Below are 20,909 nucleotides of genomic sequence, written 5' to 3'. Positions count from 1 at the left end.
CTGTAGGGACACCAGTTTAGCTCTTTATGAGTTCTTAGACACACTTCTGACTTATGGTGGCAAACAAAAAAAACCACATTCTGTGGCAAACCACACTTGTTGGCATATGGAGTTATACTCCCTATTTCTCAATTTAAAACTACAGAACACAACAGTCCTCAATATACACTCCCCAAAAATCTCTGCATGGAACAGAGGCAGAGTGCAGAGTGGAGAATCACACATGTGATGCTTACCTGAGCATGGTATCTTCTCAGCAGAGAGGGCCTTGAACATTTATAGGAATGCATGGAACCATGCTGCATCATCACAGAATCACAGAATTGCCACAGTTGGAAAAGACCTCCAAGATCAGTGCATCCAGCTGTCAACATCAGCCTGCCATCCTGAATAAAAAATATATACATGCATCAGTATCTGTATCACCCACTAGAGGATGTCTTGGAGTGCCTCATCTACACAGTTTTTAAATACTTCCAGGGATGATGACTCCACCACCTCCCTGGACATCCCATTCCAATGCCTAACTACTCCCTCAGTAAAGAAATTCTTCCTCTAATCTAGTCTAGACCTCTCCTAGTGCAACTTCAGGCCATTTCATCTGTCCTATCGTTCACTTGAGAGGCCCGCACCCACCTCTCTACAACCTCCCTTCAGGTAGTTGTAGAGAGCAAGGAGGTCTCTCAGCTTCCTCTTCTCCAAACTAAACATTCCCAGTTCCCCTAGCCTCTAACAAGCTACTTAATTTTTTCACACAGATGACAGCACTGTAAATGAAAACAGGCTACAGGAGCACTGAGATCGTGGCAATCAAAACTATGGGGAAATGCACAACTAAGATGGATGCAATTTACCACATCATACCACTGACCTTGGTTATTACTCACTGCTAATGCAATTATTTTTCTCTTCCATGACAACAGAAAGAGCTAACAGACATACAACTTCACATCACATTCATTAAAATCCCCACAACACATACTGATATGCTAAACATGACATCTATTTTGACTAGTTTTGAAAGAGTTTGGTTACTTAAGAGTATTCAAAACTTACCCCAGCTCAAACTCCTAGGTGGTCAACAGTCAAGCAATTCACCAGTTTTCTCTCTAACACACACACACAAATAACAAATAAATAAAATTAACATCTTTTGGAAATTTTTTAATTCAGACTCAGTTGTTTCACTATTTAATTACCCGCCTAGTTTGCTGCCTAAGTCATCACCTCCAGAATTTGTCCTGACCTGAACCTAAACCAGTCAGCCAACTCATGACTAGTGATAAAACAGGGACCCACCTTAAAATAATTCAAGTGGTTGTTTCCACAAGATTGAAGTTAAAAGCTCATTAATATCATTTGCAGACCAATCTCAACTGCTTAATCAGCTACTGCAGGAGGATAAGAACATCACAAGTCAGATGGATACAGGTATAACTCTAGCAGAGTTAAAAGCAATAAGCCTTTACAATGGCTGTAGCCAAGCACATCAGTGAAAAAAAATCAAACACTGTACTCATGCTTGCAGCACATGCCTCCAGTTCTTGCAGAGTCTTTGAGCAGTCAGCCCACAGCTCTTATCAGAATTTCCCAGAACAAATGTCTTTAGAAAAAGCAGCCAATTATACCAACCCTAGCTACAGCTGGATGCCATCAAGAAATCTTATCAGCTGCCAGGCAAATAAGATCACTACATGAAATTATTGTGCAAACAGCAGAGTCTCAAGAAAAATATAACCTTTTAGACTCAATCTTTCTCGAAAATTGTTTCCACATATTTGTTCCATGGAGAGATATCTGATAGAGTGATACAATTACAGGCATATAGGGTCAAAGATGCAGAAAGCACTTTTACCCCCAGTTTATCCTAGCAGTAAGTCTAGAAAATCAGAAGACCACTCTTTATAATCTAGTTAAGAAAAACCCCAAAAAGTTTCATGAAGTGATTTGCAATCTGTGGCCTCAAGTCCTTGGGGCTGTTAATTATCACCAAGGGCTGAAAAAGGTACTCAAAGAAAGAATCTAACTATCAGGACAATTAACTCCCACCATGGTAGGCAGCAAGATCCACAGATCAGAAGCATTTACAATCACTGTTTCAGTAAATGCACATATGCTAGAGACAAGTATACATCTGTACCTGCTCTAGCAATTTGAAACCCAGCATCCTGCAGAGATGCAAAATGAACCAACGGGTAACCAAAAATCACCCTATTAACCTACACTTTCACAAGGCTTTTGTGGCCCACGCCTTCCTTCTGGTCTTAAGGGGAGCTCTGTTCTTCATTTTCTAGGTAAAGAGAGCAGTGTTCCCCTGAATCCCTAACCCTTTAATCTACCTTTTAATCTGACCATTTTTTTAAAGCTGTGCCTTACTGGATCATCCCCTTCTCCTCCCAAATCTTGGCAATTTATACATGCTCTCAAAAATATGCAAGAAAATAAGTGCAAATTTCCTTTGATTTCCTTCAAGTGAAGGCAGATGTAGGTGTAAGAGGGAGACAGCAAGAGGAGCTTTATATTTCCAACCATTTGCCAGTTCTAGTCAGTACTGTATCTTCAGATATGCTTATTGCTCTACCATTAGTTACAAGTGAGACAAGATTAATCAATGGGGTAGGTTGGCTTTACAGACATTAGAGTTCAGGACCTGCATTAATGGGGAAAATCAAGCATACTGAGAAAAAGACAGTTTTAATTTCTATCTAAAAAGACTTCCTCTTTTGCTGATAAAATGCAGCTTGTGCCACCCACTGTAGCCAAAAGCCTTTCCCCTCAAAGCCAGTTCATAAAAGGTGGTTTTCCTTTTTTCTTTCTAGAGCATTAAAGAAGAACTAGCAAATGGTTGGAAATATAAAGCTTATTCATTTTTATAAAACACTAATGGAGCCTGTAAGACCATGCATATGCTTAAAAATCATGTATTTTCTAGATTTACTGCACTGTCCCAAGAGTTTACCTGCTTTGCTGGGAAAAGCTGCTTACAGGCTGTTAAGGGTCAGGACAGAAGATTATTTAATTAGGTGGCAGCCCTCACCCTGGGTTAACAGAGAGGGGAATGCTCCATACAAATTGTTATTCAGCTACATTTGTAAAAGATCAGCACAAGGCAAGACAAAGAAGGATATGCTCAGGGGGTCAAATATACATGCTATATGAAAAAAACCCAAAACTTAAGAGACAGATAAGGCATCACAAATTGCACTTTAAAAGGATTGTGCTATGAAAAGAACTGCAGATAGAGTTCAGACACATAAGAAGCAGCACAGGAAGTGTTTTCCAGTCAATCTCTATGCAAGCATGGCGTTATTATTAATAACACTGAAGCACCCAAATAAGTACAGAGTTTACATACCTTTTTATTTATCTGTAGCTAAACTAGCTTCCCATTACATGGAGACAGGTATTTATCCTAGCTTGAATGACTCTATTTTGCTGTGGCTTTACCAAAACCACAAAGTGATGAAACACAGCATTGTCTGAAGCTTACTCCAAAAAAGCATTCAAATACCTGTATCTGCAAAAATATTAATCATAAATACAAATGATATAATGCAAAATGTTAAATGCAAGTCATGATTTTCTATGGACTCTTATCTACACAGTAACAAATACCATCTTAAATTTTCAACTTCTTTTAGAAGTCAGATATAAAAGAAAAGCAACTTTGATGGATTCGCACAACAGAAAAAAGAATTTAAAAAAATTAGGGATTCAAAACTACTAGCAGTAACATAGCTGCATTACAAGATAAAAATTATATAAGTTCTTGGCTCTCTCTACTTGGAAATTAAAAAGGTAACAATTATAGTATTGTATTCCTCATTTCTGTTTATTTTAGTCCCATTACATTATGCAATAGAAATTCTAACTATACTCAACTTCATTTAGCTGATTTTCCTCCAGATTTGCACCTGCTAGATAAGGCTGCAGTGACAAGAGATGTAGGCAACAGGACAGTTTTACATCAGAATTTCTTTTTATTTCGGAGATCTGAGGTAATTATTTTTTCATATTTTTATTTGTTGTCTACAGTCCAGTCAGTTTTACTACTAGTTTTCAGTGAAATCTAGGAATGTTTTATTCCTAGATATCCTAGCAACCAGAACTGCTTTTCCTCCCCCCCCCAAAAAAGTTGCCCTAGTCACCAGTATCTGTTAATAAGGCAGGAAGTTCCTTCTCTGGATAGATCATTTTACCATATACAACCTCTCACTGTGGCCAGGCTTAGATTATTGCCTACAAGGCCTTTTTTTGCTGACTTGCCATTAACTCAAAGCTTACAGTTAGGCATTGGTGTTTGTTTTGCTTGCTTGTGGTGCAAGAACTTCTAAGAACTGCACTTTTATTGCCACGCTTTGCTTGTCTTTTAGGTGAGAACTTCTAACCAGTGCTTGAACTTCACAGTCGCCCTTTATTTCTCTAGTTTCTTGAGCAAGCTTTTGTACAGGAAATTCCCCATCCCTCTTAGCATTTGTGCATCAGCATTTGATTTCAAGATTCCAGGTTTCTCCAGAAACTCTTAAGGTAACCTTTGCTAGCTTTGGACCAGCTCAGACTACCACAGATGGCAGCAGTGACGAGGCAGTTCCTTTGCCAGAAGCTGAAGGAAGAGGAAAATTACATTTTAGACTGGAAAGCTCACGCTCAGCTATGGTCCTAAAAAATTAACCTAGTTTTAAAGGAATAATCTAGTCTTCCCTTCCCCCACAAATCAGGTTGCCAGTTCACCTTGAACTTGGCAGGATTGATTTGCATTTCCCTGGCAAAGTGTCTAGCTATTGTGAGGCAAATCCCAAATGCCTGAAAAACATCAACATGGTACAGAATCTTCTCTTTGGCAGAATTAACACAACAATATTTTATTTGTAATTATTATTTTCATATCACCACTTCGTTTGTCACAGTGTTATGTGCTGTGTCATGGTGCTCCAAAATAAACACAATCAGCAGAGCGAGCACAGAAGGGAAAAAACACCAAAGGGAATGTGAAATCAACCTATCTCTATTCATTATTTTACTTTACCCTTCAGAGAGTTTTTTTAAAGGTGTCGTCTGGCCTACTTAAACTTTACAATATATAGAGATCACTCCCTGAGGATCAGCCTTACTTATGCAAGCAGTTGCACTGCCCTAAATCTTGCCTCACAGGGGTTACTAAGGCTACATCTTTCATCTTGGTTTGCATTCCACTGTATGTCATTTTATTTTGTAAACGATTAAGGGTAGAAAGCATTAACTACCAGCACGAAACCACAAACACTTCGAAGAATTATCTCATCACAGCACAACTCCCTTAGTTTTGTATAATTAATACCACAGAAACACAGTACCCTAAAATCTGTTAAGCACCGAGCACCTTGCAGCCTCGATAGCCTCCTGCAATATAAAAACTGAGGAAAATAACAGCCAGAACATTAAGGAGAGGAGGTGCCACACAAGGTCATGCTTCCACAGGCCCACCTGTGCTGAGTTTTCTCCCTGCCTGGATTTTTTTTTAGGTTTTTTTTTTTTTTTTCAGAGAGCAGAAGTAACACAAGGAAGGAAATATTATAGCAGCAAGGACTCCAACAGCACAGCTAATAAGGTAGCTGGGGTAGACCTGTGTAAGCAGAGGGTGTCTGGGAGAGCAAGGTTAACCAGCAGCTCTGATACCCCTCGTCACACCTGAGGAAACCTCTCCCCGGGCAGGCGCCCAAGGGAGCAAGCACAGGCCTAGCTGGTGGTAACATTCAAAGAAAAGGGGACCCCTTGGCAGCAGAGCGGCGCCCCAAGGCAAGACTCTCAACAAAGCCTTCCCCTTCGCATGCTCCCAACACCTCCGCCGACTTAAGGAACGCCGCAGAGCAGCCACAGCAGCTGCCGCCCTCGCCCCGCCGCCATTTTGTCCTCCCTCCCTCCTCCGCCTCGCTCGCTGACTTCACGGCCTGGCCCCGCCCCCCCGGCGAGGGCGGTGCCTCGGCGCGGCGGGTGCCCGGATGTGGGTGGCTCCGCCCCCGCTGCCGAGCGTTATCGCCGCTCGCGCCCCATCCCTCCCTCGCTCTCTCGCTCGCGGTGCGCCGTTGCGGGTCAGCGCGAGCCACTGCCGCAGTGAGGGAACCGCAGCCCAGGCCGGAGCCGGAGGTCAGCGGCGGGGCCCGAGGCGCGGCAGCGGCGGCGACGCCGAACAGGCACATCGAAACCGAGGGCTCGGTGGATTCAGCTGCGGGGGAGACGCCTGACGCCCACCCGCCGCCATGGTGAGGACCCTCCCTCCCTCCTTCCGTCGCTACCCCTCCCCGCGGAGCCCCTCGCTCTCGCCTCGCCGGAATATTCCAGACCGGGCCGGGGTGGGGTGTGGTGTGGTGTAGTGTGGGGAGGCGAGGCGAGGCAACAGCCCCGCGGCCCGGCCCGACCGCCGCTCCGCCTCGCTGCTGCTGCCCTGCCTCTGACCCATCTCCTCCGCCTCCCGCCCCCGAGCCGTCCACGTCTTCCCGCGGGCGAGTGCCTCGCCGGGTTTCCCCCTCCCTCCGGGCTGCCTCTATGGCCTCCCTGGGGGCGGGCACGTCCCCCCGCTTCCCCTCCGCCGCCCACGGCCGCCGCCTCGCCCCCGTGCGCCCCGCTGCCTCCCCGCCTACTCCCTCCGCCGTCGACGCTCATCGAGCTCGGCCCTTCCCTTCCCCCCCTCCCGCCTCTCTCTCTCGCACCCCCTCACCTCACCCCCGCTTCCCCTCCCCTCTTTCCCCTTAGTCCGGGGGTTCGCGTCCCCCAGCCTGCGCTTCATCTGTTTTCCAGATGTATCAGCAGCGCCCTAAGCAAGCCTGGCATTTTGGTAGCGATGTCTTGTGGGGGTTGTTTTGCAATCTCAATAGGGTTCCCCCCGCGCCCGCCCTTGGTGCAGCAGCTTTTTTCTGTTCATGTGCAGACCGGAAAGCTATAATGCACGTAGCCCATGGCAGGGAGACAGGGCTCTTAGATAGCCTGTATTTCAAATGGTCGGGGTTTAGAAAGCTGACACTTCGAATATGATAGGCATGTGCGTTCTGAGACTGCTGGGAAAAGGTATGCTCTGTGTCCAGGTGTGTGTATTCGAGTTGCTCTGTTTTTTAAATCATGACGATTTAGATTTCCCTTGTACCGCCGTAAAATTAACCCGGAGATACAGTATGGAGTCCTGTAGTATTTTACGTCGACAGTAGGGGTGTGTCCTGCTTCTCATCGCTGCCAAGAAATCAACGCCCTTTTTTAATAAACATTTATTTTAGCCTGAATTATCCAGCACCCTGTCTGCAGCAAGATTCTGGTAATATTTTGGTTTTACAGCTAAAGAAATACAAGTGTTTGAAACTTTTTTGTTCTTAACCCTTTAAGACAAAGGCATTAAACTGTTCATCACATTTCACATAAGCCCTCACAGGGTCTGGCAGTCAAAAATGGGTTGCCTTTTGTTTTTAGGTAGGGAATTGCAATCGTTCTTTCAAAAAATAAAGTTCTAGCAGAAACTTGTGTGCCATGCCCAGACTGTCTTTGTGTGTACACTTTAATGTCAGTTGTGCCTTTGAAGAAATATTTTTAAATATATAAAGGTTTGGTTTCATTTGAGGACTAAACCAGTGTGTTCACCGAATACCTTCACAAAGTCTTGGAGTACATGAAGACTGACAAAAGACGGCTCATTTTTAGAACAAGGTACTAATGAAGTAAAAACATTAAAAGTTATTATTAGGAATTATGCCATGGTTGCAATACTGTTGTTTGTTGTGAATATATAGATGACCAGTGATCATCTTCCACACAGTAGTTGTGTTCATACTGCCATTAGTTTGGTCCTCTGTGAAATACCTTTTTTGAAGACTTGCCTGATGAGCTGCACTAACATACATAAAAGGAAAGAAAATGTTACTTAATCATGATGCCAGTGTGTGTTGTAGTGACCTATAATGAACCTGACTTTCACGTATGATTAACTTTGATTATTTTTTCCCTCAATTTAATTGTAGCTAAAGCTGTCCTAGCATCTTTTGATGGTTTAATCATGTGGATTATTACTTAGTGACTTCTTGAACAGTATTTGCATATGAGCAGTTGCAATGTATAAATGCAGATGCTGGGGAAAAAGATATGCTGGATATTATCTTGATCAGTGAAGCTGTTCATTTGCACACATCAGCAATTACACCACCAGGAGGGTTTTAACTTTAGCTATCTCAGTATGCTGGTTTTGATAACACCTGATCTTAGATGTTTCGTAGTCTGAAAACCAAGCTGAAACTAAACAGCTGATGAATACTAAAAAAACAAAATATTTAATCTGACATTCTCTTTATTGTTGTTACACTGTGGATATTTTCATGGAAAGAGTTCCCTTTTAATGAAGGAATAGATGTTGTTTCAACCTTTACTTTATTAGAATAGACTAATTTCTTTTCAGAGTTTTGAGGAACGTTTTTTTTTGTGCTTTTAGGAGACCTGGGAGCTCACAGAGTGAAGAAAGAGATGAACATATTTTTATGCACGTAGTAGGTAGCTTAAGAGAAAACATAAACATCTAGTGACTCAAAAGATTGTTGTTCTAGATGTTTTGATATAGCAGGTTCTAAAATAATCTGTTGGACAGAGCATAAGATGATGGGTCCATTACATAATGCTATAAGTAATGTTGATTATGCTATTTCTGTCAGAGTTGACTTAGCAAGTCTTTCCTATGAGCAGTATTTTCTAGGAAAAGGTAAATAGCACAGATAGTTGCTATTAAATATTCTTGGTTTTGGATAGATACATTGTTTTCTTGGGATAGTCTACATTCTGGTTCACGTCCAGCTCTTGAGATTTATAGTTGTAGGACAGTAGACACAGAATTCCACAGGAGTTGTCCAGACCTCCTTAGGTAGTGCATCCATCTTATCAGCTAGACACTGTTTAGTTGTTTTGATTCACTTGAATTATGATGCTTCTGGTGCATTTTCTCCAGCTGTAACTGATCTACCAGTGTTTCTGCTGAAGCTAAGAACCACCAAAACATTTTTTTGGAATAAAACAAAAAACCTTGGAAGACCTTCTTGAATCATTGTTTCCTGTGTAGCAGGAAGGGTATTAAATAAGTTGGTTCTTAACTGAATAAAACCCTAATTATTATATTACCAAATCATATTTTCACTGCTGTTATTACAAATTTCTGAATAGTCAATTGAGTTTTGTGGCAGGACCTGAGAAGCATGCACATGGTTCGCCTTGGCTCTTACAGCCTACTGGTGGTCTTCTGCCACAGGTGCAGTAACTGGTCTAGGATTCAAACTGTGAAGCTCATATGTAGGTATGGCTTATTTAAGCCAGATTGTTTAATAACATTTTATTTAGGAAGTAATTTTCAGAGGCATAGTTTAAAGGCCAATTTGGGTATGCAAGTTTACTTAACTCTGATCTACAAAGGAAGACGGATACTGTTCATGGAAAAAGGAAAGACTTTTTTTTTTAAAAAAGTAATTATACCTTTTTCACTTTTTCTGTGGTAGATAATAGAATTCTTGCAGCTGGGTGTTGCATCAGTGCTTATCTGGCAGGGCTGTGGAAGGAATAGCTTTTTCAATAAGAATTATGCCTTGTGGTGTTCTACTGTAGTTTTTAATATACACTTGGACAAGATTCTTCAACATTGCTTTTACTTCTATTGAAAGAATTATTTGGGTTTCGTTCATGTTTTAGTTCCTCTGTTTAACTAAGTTTTATTAAAACTATATGCTCTCCTAAAATATTGTAAGGCTGAATGATAGTTTAGGATGAAACTTTTAAGGCTTCAGTTTAGTTGTATGAAATGGTTACCAAATATTGTGTTCATAGGAAAAACTTTCTTGTAATTTGAGCTAATACATGATGACTTGAAAGCAATTTGTTCTTGATTTTCTTGCCCCTCCTTTTTCCTTCCAATCCTGTTCTCCCGCCTCCAGTTAGTATCATTTGTGAACCTCTAATCGGGAGAAAAATTATACTGCACTGTTCTTTGCTGATTAGCAGCCAGTTAATTTAGTGACACTTTTCCATCCTTTCTTCTTCTGGCCTATTATGTTTTTCTCTGCTCCTAAGCTTGTTTATTCGTGTGTGTTCCCTGCAGAAAGATCACAGGAGCAAGGGGGGCTGGCTGTTCCTATGCTTCCTACATGCTAGTTCTTTGCCAGAATCATCATCAGATACAGGGAAGGTGCTACTGCTTGATGGCCTTGTCACAATCAAACTCCTCTGCTTCTGGAGAAGCGAGCATTGCAAGGATGGGGGAGTAAAGATTAAGTGATGGGGAAGGAATGATGAGAGGCATGGATCTATATCAAAAGAGAGTGAAAAGTGCTTATGCTTAAAGGTTATGCAGTTGGAACCCTCTGAGCAGGATATTGTAAGAAAATAAGTATCTTGTTTTCCTTGCGTGTCCCTGTTAATTATAACCAAAAAAGTTTGAACTCCTGAATCTCTTAAGACTTTTACTGGCTGATTTAATTATATAAATGACTTTAACATTTTCTTTCTTTTGCAAAGACCATAAGAGCTTATCTTGCTGTGCTCTTTTGAAGCTGGTAAATATTGTCCTTATACAAATGAAATGGGTTGAGATCATAGCATGTTAAGAACTTACCCAAGGCCCTTTTTATTGTTTAGAAGTTAACATTAGTATGTGATGTGGGAAATGAATAATGTAGTTGTAGCTCTGAAAATAAGCCTAAATAAAATTAAATGCTATGAATTTTGAGGTCTTGGTGCTGATAAATTTCTGGAGTTAGAACACAGCCACTAGAGAATATGCTGCACACTGTCCATTTAGCTTAAGGCATGTGATGGTGGGCAGCGGTTGAAAGCTTGGTTACACACTGCCTTCTGTCAGTGTCTTTGTAGCATTGTGTTAGCCACTTAAAGTGACTTGTTTTGGATAGCAGACCTGGAAATGAGCCTTTTATATCCTATAAAAGCTATTCACTTTCTTAGATGTCAGTGGCCTAAAGTAACCTTGACACCAGCACTTTTGGAAAGATCTGCTACAACGGATGCATTAAAGTGCTTAATGAACTGGGGAAAACTTGGATATGGACCATTGTTTAATCAGGAATGGATAGGTCTTTCAGGGTACCAGTTCAAGTGTTCTGAAATGTTTTTATCACTGTTTCCCCACATCAGTGATCATGGAGCATAAATTACTTGAAATTCGTAGTTTTGTAATGACTTAAGTACAAGACTGAAAGCAATGTATCTTTCTTGACATACAAAGTAGCTAGATTATTTTGTCACCATTTGAAATACTGAATATAGAGAAGTTTAAGCAAGTTCAAACTATGGCTTTAAAACTATTAATTTAAAACTATTCAAACTTTTCAAATCTGATACAATTTGACAAAAGTATGGGTTTTGTATTTTTTTAAGTTTCAAGTCTAAGAATAAAACACATGTCCTTTAAATGAAGTAATTCTGGAGTAACAATACTTTTAAATATGGAAATTTAATCTTGCTGGTTTATGTAGCTTTCTAAATATGTAAGCTGAAAATTTTGATTTTGTAACTATACTTTATTAGGTCTTTTCCACATACAAAAAAAATGTTGCTTTTAGATTGTATCTAGCTCAGCCACCAACATATTGTTACTTTTAACTGCTTGGGAAAAACGAGGTAGATGGTTCGGAACAGGCTGGAGACTATATCTGACTCGCTTGTAACTTGACAGTGAGTTGGCTCTGCTATTGATACGGTGTTTCACAAATCGTGAAGAATCCCTAGGGATATAAGCAATAAACCTGGACTGTGTTAAAGAAGTCTTAGAAACCCTTTAAATGCTTTGGATTAAAATGTTGCTTGTGAACCGCTAATACAAATCTTGGTTTCTAAGCTGTAAACAGGTTGTGCCAGTTATTACACTCAGGTGAATATTTGTGAAGTCTGTGATGGATATTTTTAAGCAAGCTGTTTAGGCAAAGAACCGGAACTCCCCCAGTAAGATGATACTGTGCCTATTTTAAAAAAGCTTATGCAGTCAACTTTAAGTTCACAAACAATATAATCAAAGTTAGGCAAAGTAGGAATTGAAAAATGTAGTAAAACTTCAGTCATAATTTGGGGAGGGGTAGGAGAGGGGTGGGTGGAGTAAGAGAACCCAGAAATGAAGGCCAGGGTTAATACATACCTGTGAAGAAACCCAGATGCTTGAAAACTGGATTCAACTGATTCTCACAAGAATTAGTATTATCACTTAGTATTAAGAATTAGTATTATCACACAGTATTAGTAAATGCTGTGGAACTTCTTTTCTTCCTGTGGTAATTTTTGACAAATCTAGAGGGTTTTTACTCTTCATTTTAAGCAGCTGGAAACTTTGGGAAGGAAGATCTCTGCTGCAGTATTTCTTTTTCTGCCGCTTCACCCTTGTCACCTTGTGTGCAGCTCCTCTATGTACATCTATCAGGTGTGTTGGGATTTTTGTAATAGGTAGTAAAAGAGAAAATTGCTGACTGTGTTGGTTCTGAAAAATGTCACTGAAGCTGAAAGAAGCTGCTTGAATTCCCTCTGCTAAATGAGATTATGGCTAGCAGGGAAGACTTAAAAAGGAGGTTTTTAAATATAAGCTCCATGGAAATGACTTCAGGTCTGATCCTATGAAGGAGAACTTCTCATGTACTTTGAAGGCATGATGGCTGAACAGCTTTTTCAATCTTGTGTATGTAATGATGCTCCCTTGGAAGTTTAATTTAGTATAGAGCCACTGCTTAACAGGCTTAGCACTTTGGTATCTGAGCAGTCATGGGGCAGTTTCGTTGGTAGCACTGAAGGAACATTTCACAGATTTCACAGATAAAATCTTGATTACAAGAAGTCTGTTAACAAGTCTAGGAAAAAAAGATTAGGAGAAGCTCAAAACAGCAATAACAAAAAAAATGCCACGTGAATAAATAAACTTGATTTTTATATTTTACTTTAGTGGAGTATCTTAGCACACTAATAACAATCCTTCATAGGGGTAGATAGTAAAAAAAAAAGTTCCCTACTTATTCAGAGTTTCATTTAAAAATTGTTAGGTTTACTGAAGTATATTATTCAAAATGTGGTTAATTTAGTATGAAGATTAAAGAATTTATGTTGAGTACCACTTGTGTTAGTTTACTTCAGACAGTGCTTTGAAAAAATAAGACTAGTGAAAAATGTAATTTATAAAATGGGAAAGGTTGGTCAGTTTGAGTCGTCTGTAGTCTTTAGTGTTAGAGTGCAGCTCTAAAGTTGGTGCAGCGAGTTGGCCAGAGTTCAGTTCTCAAAAAAATCTGATTTGAGAGGCCTTGAAAAAAATGAACAGTGAGCTAGAAGGTGGCCAAATTCCCTTTCTTGGTGAGAAAACAATCACACAAGTAAAAGGGATGAAAATTGAGGGGAAGTAGAAGATGGTGGTTTGAGATATAGGCATTGTATATAATGATGTAGTAGTACTGTAATGCTCTATAGTAGGGGGCAGAACAGCTAAAGATTTCAGAAATATTGGGAAGAGTTTGTTTGAGAGTGTGGATGATTCTTAGCAATAGTTTTTATCTTAGCCAATTTCTCAGAGGTATTGTTTAGTATCTGTACAGTGTCAATGTTTTGTCAAGTCAATCCATGTTACTTAGCATCTCACAAGGAGTGGTTAAAACACTTCTATTAAAAGTCTTCTTTGATTTGTATTTCATACTGCAGACTGATATAAAAATGTATCTGTGTTAAATGCTGCTTTTAATTTTGCAAGCAGTGTGTTTTTGGAAGTACAACCTAGAAGAGAGATAAGATGAAAGGTAGCAGAAAGATGGTAGCCTGTGGTTCTGTGGGCAGATTTTGTAGTCCCATATATTTGTGTGAGCCTCCAGGCAATGGATGCGGTTATTTGTACTGTGCCTTGGACTAGGATGACTGACTAGATTCTTGATTGTGAGCTTCCAGAGCAACTGGTAATTATTGCTGGAAGTCACTGGGTCTCCTCAGGGGTGCATCTAACTGGCTTACTTTGAGACCTGTGGATGCTATAAATGCCGGTAATTTTTCTGATGCTGCTTTGGGTGTACTGCTATGCTCACTTTTATGTATGTTTATAACTTAAATTGAAATTTATTTGGAGCAGTGTCTTTAACTGCGTTTCTAGTTACAATTAAAAAGCTTTGATTTCTGGCAGAATGAAGGAATTTTTCCTTAGCAGGTGTTATGACTCTTTAAAAAAATAATACTAACATCTGTAAGTAAATGAGATTTTTTTCTTCAAACATTTTATTAGTAGCCTGTAGAAAAAGTGCTAGATGTCTGCATTTGCTACTTAATGTTGAATATTTGCATTCCTGTACATAAATAGAAGAAAAAAGTCAGTTCCTGAATTTAAGGATTTAATCTGAAATACTCTATTTGTAATTGCATTTTAGTATTACTTTATATAACCAACTTTTGAACAGACATGACTTCAGTGTTACGATTAAAAAACAGTCAGGATTTTCTGCATGGCACAGCTCATATAAAGAAAACTGTTTTAAGACTTTGGAATATTCCGTAGCAGTAAAAACCTTAACTGAAAGAAGTGTGGGTTTTTTCTGTGTTTTAGAATGGTTTATTTTTCTTTCCTATGATCAGGAAGTTTATGACAATAATTGGAAGACTCTGGAAATTTGCAATACATCTTTTTCAGAAAATTTTTAATTTGCAAGAAATTGTAGAGGACTGGAAAGTCTAAGTGTTCACTTAGAATGGGAGTTGGTAATGTCTTGAAGGCCTGTTAAATGTTTTGTAAAATTCTTGATCTTTTAATTATAATGGCTTTGATTGCTCTGTATGGGATCACAGTGTTGGTAGGGCCTGTTGTCAAACCATATGACTCATCTTTATTACTTACTGAATTCTTCATGAGTCTTTGAGTGGCATAAACTAAACTACAGCTTGTTAAAATCTCATTTTAGTAGCTGACAGCCCTAAGTTCTGATGAAGCTTTTTTCTTTTGGGGGGGAGAATTATTAACATGCTAACGTGTTAACATGTTAGTGTTAGTATTAACACTAACAATAGTGTTAGCTATTAGAGATAGTTAAGAATATTAGGAATTTTGTGGATTGTGAATCTATGTGAATCTTGCCTTGTTCTGCACCTCTGTTTTCTTGATTGTTTTCTGCTCTTGATAGTATGTGAAATAAAATCTGATTTTGGAACTATTTTGAACTATGGCATCTATGAAGTTGCACCAGGGGAGGTTTAGATGAGATCTGAGAATTTTTTTATTGTGAGAGCAGTTAGGCATTGGAATAGACTGCCCAGGGAGTGTATCCCTGGAATTACTTAAACATGTAGATGAGGCACTTCAGGACATGCTCTAATGGGCACAGTGATACAGATGTTGATAAGTATACTTTTTGTTTTGTTGAGGATGGGATGTTGATGATTGGACATGGCGATCTTAGAGGTCTTTTCCAACTGTGACAGTTCTGTGATTCCATCTTTTTTTTTCTCCTTTCAGATACAAGTCCTTTACATGGTTCTTTGCCAAATTCTTCACCCTCTTCTGTGATAGGGCCTGAATGGCATTTTATTGATTGCCTGCTATCCTTTGTAATATTTTTTCCCGTGGGATTTCCATTTTCTCTTGTTGCCCAGTTGTTAGATGCTTGTCTCCCTTTTCTCAAGCTCAGGTTTCCCTGTTTGTCACTAAGTAGTATTGAACTGTAAGTTTCTTAAATGGGAAGGCTGGTGACAGCATCTACTTATGCAGTCTTATCCTGTGCTCTTACACTGTTTGATCAAAGGTTGTACACTGACTTGTGTGACTTTCCTGAAAGTTTAAGTCCTTGTGGAATTGGATTGCTGATACTCTCTGAATTGGCACTTGAACTTCCTAGCTCAAGGATGTTCTACTCTTTGTGGGAGTAGACTGTTGTATGCTGTAGAGCTTTCTATACCCTCCAGGCCTCAGATGCATTTAAAAATATCTGTGCAATTGTTCCCAACTCATTATTGAGTATACTGTTATAATCTAAAAACTTAGAATAATAATTTTTTAGCAAAAGATGGATCAGTCACATTGTTCTTGAGTATTCCCAGCCTATTTGAATAGGCAACTACGTTGAGCTACAGCATAGGTAGGTTTTTCTTATACTAACTAATGTAATACTGTTACATGATGTGGTATAGTCTGGTACTTTCATTTCTAGAATGTATTGCGATTTTTTTTTTTTTTTTTTTCCTCTCTAAAAATACCACTTGCAGCAGTACAGTGAATATGCTATGTCTAAAGTCCCTGAAAAAGGAAAATGAAGCCTTTTACATTTGCTTTCTAACTGATACCTATCTCCTGTTCTTTGCTAGCACAAGCCGGTCAACAGTTTGTGATAAGGAAACTTGACCAGATAAGTTGGGAACAACAAATACATTAATTTGTATGTTTGTCAGTTGCTGTCAGAGGATAGCATGCTTCATTTTACTTCCATTTTTCATATTTGCTTCAGTCTATGTGAGATATACTTGATGAGGCACAAGCAGACCTGTAAGCTACTTCTTGCAAAAGTTATGGAAGGGGTTTATTTTCTCTACTGGGGATTCTGTGACTACTATAGCTCCTTTTCTGCTTTTGGAAAACTCTCTGTAAAGAGAAGTATTATTGTTCCTTGCTAATGCTCATAGCATTGCTAAGGAGAAATAGTCTGAAACTGATCTGGATTATCAGTTTTCTGCCTGCCTGTAGAGTTACAGCTTTCAGTGTTGTATCTTCTAGGTACAAGAAAGATCAGGACCTTCAGAACACAGAGCCCCCACCCTTGGTTTTATTCACTTCTTTGTATTTAGGATGTCACAAGTTTTATTTTTAAGAGGTAGAGTGATTTTTCAGATGTTGGCAACACTTGCCTTTAGCTTTTTTTAAAATTTCTCTAAAAATAAGCTTAAATTTGCAAGCATGGTAACAAGTACTATACCTTGAAGTGGCAGTAATTTCTACAACATACTAAAGAATGTTTGAAAAACCTATACAGATAAAAGAGAGCCTACTTTTCACACCCCTCATCAATCCAGTGGCATGCATGCTTGACTGGAAATATTATAGAGAATATAACATTTTTTGGAGGGAGATATTAAAGTACCGATTGGCAGAGTTTTTACTGGGATTGTGCTAGAGAGCTGTTTGAAGTTACCTAGTTCTTTTTGGTTTTAAGTACCTGGAAGTGCTGAAAATTAAAAAGGTAGAATTGAAAGGCTCATGAGACTATATATAGCAAATCATATTTCAGTATGGCTTTAGGTCAAGTTAATATCTTGCAACTCTTCTGTTCCTCTTCTACCTATGTAGGTCAGCCAGTTATTAATTTTCAGTTTTGCTGGACCACTGTTTTATTGATGTGTGTTGGAGTGAAAGTTTTGAATGTTGTTTTTCTGGGAAGGTACATCAGACAAAAACTGTTCTGTCACCAAACTATTGCAGGGGAAGGGAGAAGCTGAAAGACCTTTAGTTGCCTACTAAATATTGTACCTGTGAAATGGGTGTTCTGACTCTTCGGGGTAATTTTGTTTCTTTATTTGACAGACCATAAGATGCTAAATAGTAGCTGAAGTGTGTAACCTCTCAATTACTGGTGAAAGCTGACTTTATTCATAGTCCCTCCAGGTTCTCGGTGATGCAATGCTTGCATGCATTGGCTTATTGTTTTGTTCACCATGTTCTGCATATTACTTTATTTTTCAAAATCAGAACTTATTCTTTCACACAAAGGTGTACACAAATTACTGCTGGTCATTGCTCTAATTTTCTGTTTTTATGTCTGCCAGTAAAAGGAAAACATTGTTTTGTTATTCAAATAATTAAATGAGAAAATTATGAATTGCTGATACCCAGTTTATATCTACCATAACACCTAAGAACAAGAGCAACATTTTGTGCCTTGGGTTGTTTGTCTTTAGTATTCCTTAAAGTGTAAGGCATCTGGTTTTAAAGGAATTTGTTTACCACTTGACACCCTACTTGCTGTCATTTCTTTGTCATTAAGATGTTGATCCTTAACTCCCATGACACCTTGGTCACTTGTTCTGATCTTCAGCATGTTTTATGCTTTCTCCTATACTGTTTTTATGGCTCTTGTACCATGTGCTAAAAAAAACCAAAAACCAAAACCAACAAAAACCAATTTAAAAATTGCCTACTTTAACAAGCCCTCTTCAGTTCCACTTCTGTTATGCATATAGATGTATGTTTGTGGTTTGTTTTTTCTTTTGAATTGTCATCGATAAGCCTGTTATCTTGTAATCTTTATCTTCTACCTTGCTTTGTACTTGGATTACAAGTTTTCTGGTTGGATAGTGTGGTCTTGTGTGGGATTTTGGTTTTTTTTTTTTGTTTTGTTTCACTAGTGTGATCTTAGTGTAAGGCAGAGTCCTGTGGTGGCTTGGTTGGGAAACCAAGCAATTGCAATTACCCTTAAAGTTGGAAAAGAAGGCTGCTGTGGTCTCAGTAGCTAAAGGGAATTGAATGAGCTTGAATGAAGAGGCTTGTGTAAGAAGTTTTGTAGGTGAAACCAATATTTTGATGAATAAATTGGTGCCTTGTGAATTTTTTGTCTTCTCCAGATGCAATGGAGGACCAGCCTGTCTCGCCACAGACTTTGTAATATGAATTAATTGCATCAGGAGTTGGATTTGGTTGTGACAGAATTTGCTTGTTCCCTTACTGAAGGTTGAGTTGCTTTAGAATCTTTCTGGGGAACTCCTATCCTTGGCTTTTGAAGAGTTCATTATTCATTTATGCACTTTAAATTACAGGGTTTTGAGAATTTTCAAGAATGATGCAAGCTTTAGAAATGCTAGTTCTGTAGTGATTGCTTAGGTAGACTGGATTGTTGCCGCTCAAGAGTAGTACTTGAACTGCCAAAAGTGAAATTGTCTCAGCACACAGGGATTCGTACCTTAGCTCATAAAGTTAACACTTTTGATTGTGTGTGTCTCTTTTTCTCTCAAGTTCTATTTGCAGATTGTAGTGCTTATGTAAGTTTTTGCAATGAGATCTTTTTATTTTGCATAAGAGTTAGTGGTTTCTTGCACATGTGAGGTTTTGCTTATATTCCAGTAAGATTTGTTAGTTTTCTAAGTGCAGCATAACCTTTTCTCTGCCTTGCCTTTTTTTAAAAAACTACACCATGTTTATCTCTAGCACTGTTAATTATCTCAACCTGATGTTGCAAACTCAGTCAAGGAAGTAATTAAACAGAAAACTTTAATATTCATGTATTAGAGAGGCAATAGTGGACTTAATTTTAAAGGATTTCAGTTATTCTTTAGGTTTTTATTATGTCTACATCATACTTGTGTAAGGAATCTTCTGGGGATACACAGGTCTAGTGAATGATATTAGTGCGGACTGTATGGTCTGACTTGGATCATTTTCTCCTCATTTTCTTTGAATTGAGGAAAGGTACTTGGCAATGAAATAGTTGTGCATCTATGATCATAGTTTCTTCTTAAGCAGTTTTACAAACTGGGTTTTTTTGTGTTTTCTACAGGGTCCTTATGTCTTGTTCTGTGTTCAGTGACTGTTTTTTATAAAGGCACATTTTATCTGCAGATGAGTAAACCCAGTGTTGTGTGTACAGGTGTGTAGATATGTGATTAAACCAAGTACTTTATTGTACCTTCATGTTCATGGACACTTAGATTTCTGTTGAAAACTAAATACTTCAAATTCAAACCACTTAACATTTAAAATATGTGGTTTTATTTTATTTGACTAGATATGCCTTATTTCTGTCTTTCCTTAAATATTAATCAAGCAAAAGGGCATATTAAATAAAGGCTCTCTCATAATCGTATTGTTGATTCCTTCGGTTTTCCTGTGAGGTAGAGGCTTTGGCAACAGTAGCTATCTCTAATTTCAGGTTTGCTTCTTCCTGCATTGGTTTAGGGGCTTCCCTGTGATATCCTAGAATAGCTACTTGACTGTGATGGCCTTAAGCCATTAATATGTCATTCTGGAGGAGACCCGTGGACAGTGAAGGAATTAAATAAAGCATAGCCAAAGTGACTGGCCAACTGCCAGCCATAGGACAAGTGGCTTCCCTTAAAATGACTGACAGCTTGAGCAGAGCCATGACTGGATTAGATGGTGACTAAGGAGTAAACTGCAGGCTTTTCTTAAGACTTGTACAGTCTTTATTGCTTCCTGCATTCTGAGGGAGGATGTGGTAGAACCTGCTGTACATCTGAGAGGGAAGAGTCTTTTTAATAGTCACTATTTTTATTATGAACACATTTAATAAATGCAGCCAAAAAAAGTTTTTATAATAAGCCTTTTTCTTTTTAAATGTGGTAGAGGGAGTTACAACACTTATTCTGCATAGTTGCAAAGAACAATGCTAGAATGCTGTAACAGCTTTAACCTGACTTGATCTCTACTGTAATCCCAAATCCGTCAATCCCCTTTGCCTTGGTTCATTATCTCAGATGTCTGCAATTTAAATGCTGTGTTGAAGAATTAGGTATTAATCTTTTTTTGAGTTCCTTCAGTACTGAAGGTCACAGAGTGTTTCCTTTGGAGGCAGGATTAACAAATTCAGGCTATTTTGGGGATAACACATTAAAAACTTGAATTTTCTTCTTCCAAAGGTAAGTTCAAACAAGTTGTGGTTTAGTGTCTTGTTTTTATTTTCCAGCAGTGCTGTTTTTTGACTACAAAATGCTTGTAGCCTTCCTTAATATTTGCTGTTGATTAGCATTCAGGTGAGGTATTAAGTTAAAATATTAACAGCACCTGTAAGATCTTTCCTTTGTACCTTTGTAGTTTCACTTTTTGGTTAAGATCATATATAAAAACTGAGCAATGATACAAGTTCAGTGGCTTATCAGAATTCTATTACACCTTCCAAGAAATATAACCAAAAAGTTTGGGCAAAAAGTTACTGTAGTGCAAGGGGGTAGTGATAATGCTCATTAGCAGA

General features: G+C 38.8%; 1 protein-coding gene and 1 long non-coding RNA gene across 5 annotated transcripts in view; one reads left to right on the top strand and one right to left on the bottom strand.

The window, feature by feature from the left end:
- Positions 1 to 241: 241 nt before the first annotated feature.
- On the bottom strand, positions 242 to 5,386 carry LOC139795507 (uncharacterized). 2 transcript variants are annotated; one of them, XR_011725530.1, is made up of 5 exons: positions 4,732 to 5,386; positions 4,285 to 4,603; positions 3,356 to 3,511; positions 1,300 to 1,388; positions 242 to 386 (listed from the first exon to the last, which is right to left on the bottom strand). It is a non-coding gene; the product is annotated as an uncharacterized lncRNA (long non-coding RNA). The 2 variants fall into 2 exon arrangements; XR_011725529.1 differs by having other exon boundaries at positions 4,285 to 5,386.
- A 559-nt stretch (positions 5,387 to 5,945) lies between these two features.
- The window catches only part of PPP3R1 (protein phosphatase 3 regulatory subunit B, alpha), a 41,390-nt gene continuing 26,426 nt past the window's right edge, over positions 5,946 to 20,909 (top strand). For 2 of the 3 annotated variants that reach the window (XM_071740219.1, XM_071740218.1), the window contains exon 1: positions 5,977 to 6,239. Coding sequence is in view for 1 of the 3 variants with exons in the window: in XM_071740217.1 (XP_071596318.1) it covers positions 6,237 to 6,239 (3 nt within the window). In the remaining 2 variants the exon portion in view is untranslated. Of the gene's footprint in view, positions 6,240 to 20,909 lie in introns of all 3 variants that reach the window. The other variant, XM_071740217.1, reaches the window with a different exon arrangement.

This window comes from Heliangelus exortis, chromosome 3 (genome assembly GCF_036169615.1).
Source record: "Heliangelus exortis chromosome 3, bHelExo1.hap1, whole genome shotgun sequence".
Taxonomy (NCBI): domain Eukaryota; kingdom Metazoa; phylum Chordata; class Aves; order Apodiformes; family Trochilidae; genus Heliangelus; species Heliangelus exortis.
The sequence above is the reverse complement of the archived record's forward strand: the minus strand, read 5'-3'. Positions and strand labels throughout refer to the sequence as shown.